This window comes from Gracilinanus agilis, chromosome 2, assembly GCF_016433145.1.
Source record: "Gracilinanus agilis isolate LMUSP501 chromosome 2, AgileGrace, whole genome shotgun sequence".
NCBI classification, from domain to species: domain Eukaryota; kingdom Metazoa; phylum Chordata; class Mammalia; order Didelphimorphia; family Didelphidae; genus Gracilinanus; species Gracilinanus agilis.
This window is the reverse complement of record NC_058131.1, coordinates 534,542,551-534,548,550: the sequence shown is the minus strand read 5'-3', so window position 1 is coordinate 534,548,550 and position 6,000 is coordinate 534,542,551. Positions and strand designations below refer to the sequence as shown.

General features: G+C 35.4%; 1 protein-coding gene across 1 annotated transcript in view; it reads left to right on the top strand.

Annotated features, from left to right (window-relative positions):
• Positions 1-6,000, top strand: part of CDIN1 (CDAN1 interacting nuclease 1) — a 259,897-nt gene that overhangs the window by 51,086 nt on the left and 202,811 nt on the right. The window contains exon 2 of the mRNA XM_044660039.1: positions 5,251-5,296. Coding sequence (XP_044515974.1) covers positions 5,251-5,296 — 46 coding nt within the window. The remainder of the gene's footprint in view (positions 1-5,250; positions 5,297-6,000) is intronic.

Genomic DNA, 6,000 nt, shown 5'->3' with positions numbered 1-6,000 from the left:
TCCCTCCTTTTTTCATTTTTTAAAAATTAAGCTTTTGCTTCTACAAGTGTCTTTCCCCAAATTATTATTATTATTATTATTCCTAAATCAATTGGATCGGGTCAGAGTAACCTGACAGAATAAGAATGGGAAATTCCATTTGAAATTTATGAGAGTATTCTGTCCAAGCTATGAGGCATCATCGGTCATTCCAAAAGTTTTTCTTCTATTTACTAAATATGTTCTTTATGCTATTATTTATTTACTCTATCATTTTTATATATATACATTGAAGGTAGCATTTATTATTTATATTATTTTATGATATATTTTAGTATGTAATTTTATTAGATTAATTTTAATTTTTAAAATTATCTCTCTTAAAAGTAGTACTTATAAGACTGGTAACTGGCCTCTTCTCTATTTTCCTTCTGCATTCTTTGGATTGATGGATTCCCTACCCCCTTAACCCCCCACATGCCACTTTCACCTATTTCTAAAACTAAATGAAGGAAGATTTCCCAGCATTTCTAAATGTGGTCCTTCAAAGTCAGTTTATCTTTTACTTTTTTAAATATCATGGTGATGGAGTCTCAAAGAAGATGTCACAATGTTAGCCTTTACATTTGCTTCCTTGATTGCCTTTTTAAAAGTTCTTTGCTGGGTAATTCCTGAAAGAGATGTTTTTCTGCTAATGCCTTTTGTGTCTGAAGTCAAGGACATTCTACCTTATTGACTTTTTATTTTAATTTTTTTAACAAAAGCATCCTGTTAACTTTTAGACAAAGAGGGAGAATAGCCAGAAGTCAGGAAGTCATCAAACCATGGACTTTAGAATTAGCTTGCACATTTTACACTTGTATTCTTATTCATTATTATGTCTTAAAGTAAGTACTTCTTTTATCTTTCAGAACAAAGACATTTTAAAAAAAGACTTTATTCATTTTTTTTGTTTTGGGGGCACATGATTTTGTAGATCTGGTGAGTTCCTTGGTATGCAAACTCTGTACCAATGCACATACAGGTCTCACATCTCTTAACTTCATTGTTTATACATAAATAAAATGGAGAGTGAATTGATGGTGCTGTGGATGGAAGACCACCCTTGGAGCCAGGAAGATTGGTTTCAAGTCCTTCTTCTTATACATTCTGATTATGCAACCTTGGACAAGTCCTCTAATCAACTCTTCTGTTCTCTAGGTCATTTGGTGAAACTGCCTCATTAGAAGGAGTCTCTCCAGCAGTAGTTCCCAGTATGGTCATTCCTAGAAATCTCAAGTTAAGGATACATAAAAAGGAAATTTTGGCAAGGCTTTTAACCTCTTGTTACTTTTGTTTCCTGGGAATTAATTAAAGCTTACTTTCATTTCAGGTTAGCTCATAACTTAGTACTTCATAAATAGTGTTGGACAAATGTTCAAATAGGGTCATGTCATATGTGTGTGTCATAGGATAGAATTCTAATAACTACTCAAGTTATCTAGAGTCTGCTAGGAAAATTAATTAGAGTTGTCAGTGAGGAATCTAGCTTACAAAGTAGCTGCTTCTCTTAGAAGAAATGTATGACATTGCAAGTTATCTTCTTTCATCCAAGTAAATCAATTTGCATTTTAAGAATATCTGATAACGAAACACTACCAAACTTAATACTTTCATCCCTATATATCATTTAGAAAGATATGTCTATGTTGGTAAAAGCTGAGAAATAGTTTCCATCTATTGCATGGAATCAGGGAAAGACTAGAGCCAAAAGAGGGGTTAGTTAACAAAGACTTATTACACTCCCTGCCAACTTCTCCTGTGTCAGAACCTCACAAGTGCCTTCATTTACTGTTGAGTTTTCAGAATAATCCCACATTATGCCTATTCTCAAATATAGCATGACATTACTTTAAATGTTAGGTATATTCCTGGAAAGCCACATATGAAAATGTAAACAAATTGTGACTATATAAATAAAAAGAAATATTACTGTACCACGAGAAAAAATGATTATGAAGAATATAGAAGCATGAAAAGACTTTGGACCTGGCGCAGAGGTGAAATAGGTGAATCAGAAGAAAACAATATATACAACAGCTATGACAATGTAAATAGGAAAAACAAATGAGTAAAATGAACCATAAAATAATTATAATGAACAAGTTTTGTTTTGAAAAATATATGCAAATACATACCTACCTCCTTTCTTTGTAGTAATGTCAAACAATGTAATGGAACTTTACATATGCCATTACAATTGCTTAGTGTGTTGGTTAGTTTTCCCCAACTATTTTTCTCATTGTTGTTATAAGGAATCTGGCTCCCCGGGGAGGGGAAAGGGAAGAGGCTTGACTGCTATGGAAAAATTTAGAGAAAAGGTATTTATTTATAGCAAGCACTAAATTGATTATTTAATAGATGTCAGAAGAACTTGCAGGTGATTAATTCTTATAATACTTTTATTTACTTATTTATTCGTTCATTTATTTATTCATCCATTCATTCATCTATTTATTTATTTAGTTATTTATTTGCTTATTTAGTTATTTATTTATTCACCTACTTGCTTATTTGTTTGTTTGTTTGCTTGTTTATTTATTTTTAGGCTTGTTTGCTTGTTTATTTATTTTTAGGCCCTTAACTTCTGCGTATTGGCTCCTAAATGGAAGAGTGGTAAGGGTGGGCAATGGGGGTCAAGTGACTTGCCCAGGGTCACACAGCTGGGAAGTGTCTGAGGCCAGATTTGAACCTAGGACCTCCTGTCTCTAGGCCTGACTGTCAATACACTGTGCTACCCAGCTGACCCCTTTATAGTACTTTTAAAGACAGGAATTTTGAGCTCTAAATGGAAAAGGTGATGTAAAAATGTATCAATTAAAAAATAAAGTAATACATTGAGATAGCATTTCTATTTCAAGTCATGATTTCCCATTAACTTATAAGAATGTTAGAGATATGTTCCTAAAACAAGGAAGAGTTGTTTCTAATTTGAAAAAGTGTCCCTGATAATGTAATAGTCAGTCTATGGTGTACTGGAGCTTACTCATACCAAGTAGTGAGCCAATTGTTAAATTTTTGTTGTATTCACTTGGAAGTCAGAAAATGCTATAAATCAAGCCTTGATTTTTTTCAATTGGTTTGACTTAGGAATTTGATGGATAAAATATTAACAATGCAGATCCACCTTAAAATTGTTGATATTTTTTTTCCTTCTGGAGAGGTGATTGTGAAACATTTTCCAGCACATTACTGCCAAAGTAGGTGCTATTTTAATGGAAAGCCAAATTTTATTTCTCATCCTTTAGCTCTTTGGATCATACTTAAAGTTCTTTTCTCATTCCTCTTTAACAGTCTTGATCATATCTTTCCAATGCATCTATTTGTAAGTTTGAAGAAGTCAAAAAGTTTAGTACTTTGTAAGAATTATTCTTGGCACATTCTGGCCCACAACTTTTAGTCTGTCTATAGCTTCTCTCATTGCCTAAACCTTGCTTTATCTTCCCATTTCTAATGGCTTCTTTCTTCACTGATACTTTTCTCCAACTGTTTGCCTCAGGCCCTTTCACACATACACTGGACACCCACAACTTTTCTTTTTATCCATTATTTAGCTTCTTTCCAGCCAGTTCTTGGATGCTAACCTTTCCCATTAAAAAGGAATATTTACAAGCACATTCATTTACATACAGTTCATAGAAGTTGTCATTCTGTCTACAGCAAAAAGTGGATATTCAAGAATACACATGTAGTGGGAAGAGTTATTTATCACAAATACCTAGCTGATTGCTTTGTTACTCTGTAGGTCAGAAGGATTTTACCTTAATTTTCTTATTATTTGGACACATATTCAAAATGCATCTACGTGAGCCTGTGGATGTAAGTTAAATGGGGCATTTAGGATTGTTTGAGATACAATTGTCTTTTTGAAGAGAAAGAATTGTTTAATATCTTTTATGAATTTGCCCTTGATAGTGTCTAATTAGTTTAGGATTGTTCAGCTATTCCCTCAGTGGTGCTCTGGTTTTCCTTGCTTTCTTTGTGAGGCAGTTGTGATTACTTTGTTATTTTTATATCAACTAGTCCTGGTAGACAGCCTTGAAGCCAGATCCATGATGTCATGCTGGTGGAGGGTGTGTGTGTGGGTGTCATTTTAAAAGAACACACACACACACACACACACACACACACACACACACACACACACACTCATACCATTTTGTTAGTTGGTAAAGAAGTATGGCTCCATCACTTTTGTTTCTTAATCACAAAATTATCTATGATGAGCTTTAAAAGAAGTTGCTTTCTTAAAAGACAAAATTTTAATTATTCATAGTGCTTTGCTGTACCATAAAAGTCGATTTATTTGCACTGTAATTTGTTCAAGTTGCATCTGGTAGGAAAATATATCAGAAGTAATTAATTGTAGTCAACATGCAATGAGGTAGATACATCCACTGAGGACAATTGGAAGCAGTAGCAGTGGAGTATTGATTGCCTTTTAGATAGGGAGGAAAAGAAAAAAAAAAGAAATCTTGTCCCATTTCTAAATGTTAACAATTCAGAGAGAAAAATTCCCACTTGGGAAGAATGTTTTCCAGGTTGCTTCCCTGCCAGGTGTTTGACATTGAGTGCAGTCTTAGATGAATGAGGCTTATGGCAGCCTTTGGAAATGACCGACTCCTGGGAGTCTCAGCTTCCTGCTGTGAAAGTTTCTATTTTCAAAGCACATCAGTTTCAGTGGGAATGTTCCAGTGGTCCCATATGCTGCTTCTAACGGAGAGCTAAGTTTCTCTCCTGAATCCTAGACAGCTCCTGAAGAGGTTCCCTGGCCACTAACAAAATGAATTTCAATATGTTACCAATGAACAAACGACATGTTCCCAACCACTAATGCAATGGAGCCCTGTCAATTATTAATAGAAGTGTAGTTTGTTTTTGTTTCTTGAGGGTCCCTTTTAGCACCACTCCATGCTTTGGAGATGGCTTGTGTGGGTTCTAAAGCAGAAACAAAAACAAAAATCACAGAGAAAGAAGGAAAAAACCCAACCCAAACAATATGCTTGTTGGCTTTGAAACTAGCTGTATTTTCCCTCTTTGCCTTTTTCTCTCTCCTTGACCTAGCAGCAGGAAGCCTTTGTCTGAGGTGTTCATCTGGAACAACTTTTCCACACTTGTTTTCATGTTCTGTTAGATTACAGGGCAGCAGGCCTACGTTTGAAGCTCTTTTCCCTTTTGTTTCTTTGCAGTGCACTCCAGTAATTAACTTTGTCCTTCTTTTATTTGTTCCAGTCAATCGCAGTCCACTCTGCTGAGCATCTTCTCCCAGGAGTACCAGGTTAGAAGTTTTCTCCTTTGTGAGGGTTGACAGGTGCCTAATTGAATGATGAATGTCCCTTTATTTCTTTGTAATTGAACTGCCAGCTTTCTGATTGGGTTGGAGGATGTTCTCTTTTCCACATCAAGCGCCGCCTGAGTCTCAGTGGATGCCTGCCAAGCCTACCCATCCATCTGTCTAATAACATCTAGCCTTTGCTTATTTGGTGGACCTGTAATAAATTATGCTAAACCATTATTATTCTGACAATAATAATTTCCCTGTGTTGCGTGGTTCCATGTGCTAAATGTTTGCTGACTTGCACTGTCAGGGCTGCTTTCCATTGCTGACAGAGATGATGATAAATGACCATTGCTGGAGTGGCAGAAGGCAAGAGAGGCAGAAAATGGAGTCATTTATCATGAGATGACAGGTGTCAGTCAAGTGGCAAGTCTCTATGGAATTACTTTTTGTAGTTTTCAAATAAGTTGTTTTTAAGCAATGTTCTTCCCCGTTAAAAATGGCAATCAGATTGTAAAACTCGAGTGTAGGGGACTTGGATGGAATTGAATTGAGGGGAAATTAATACAAGGGTTGGAAGAGGGAACAAGTTCTTCTTTGCCCTCTGCAACCCTAAGCAAACTTATTTAGATTCAATTACTATGACCCTTCTGGCTTTTACATATAGAGTACACTCTGGTACAGTCTGGAGACATACCTGCCAA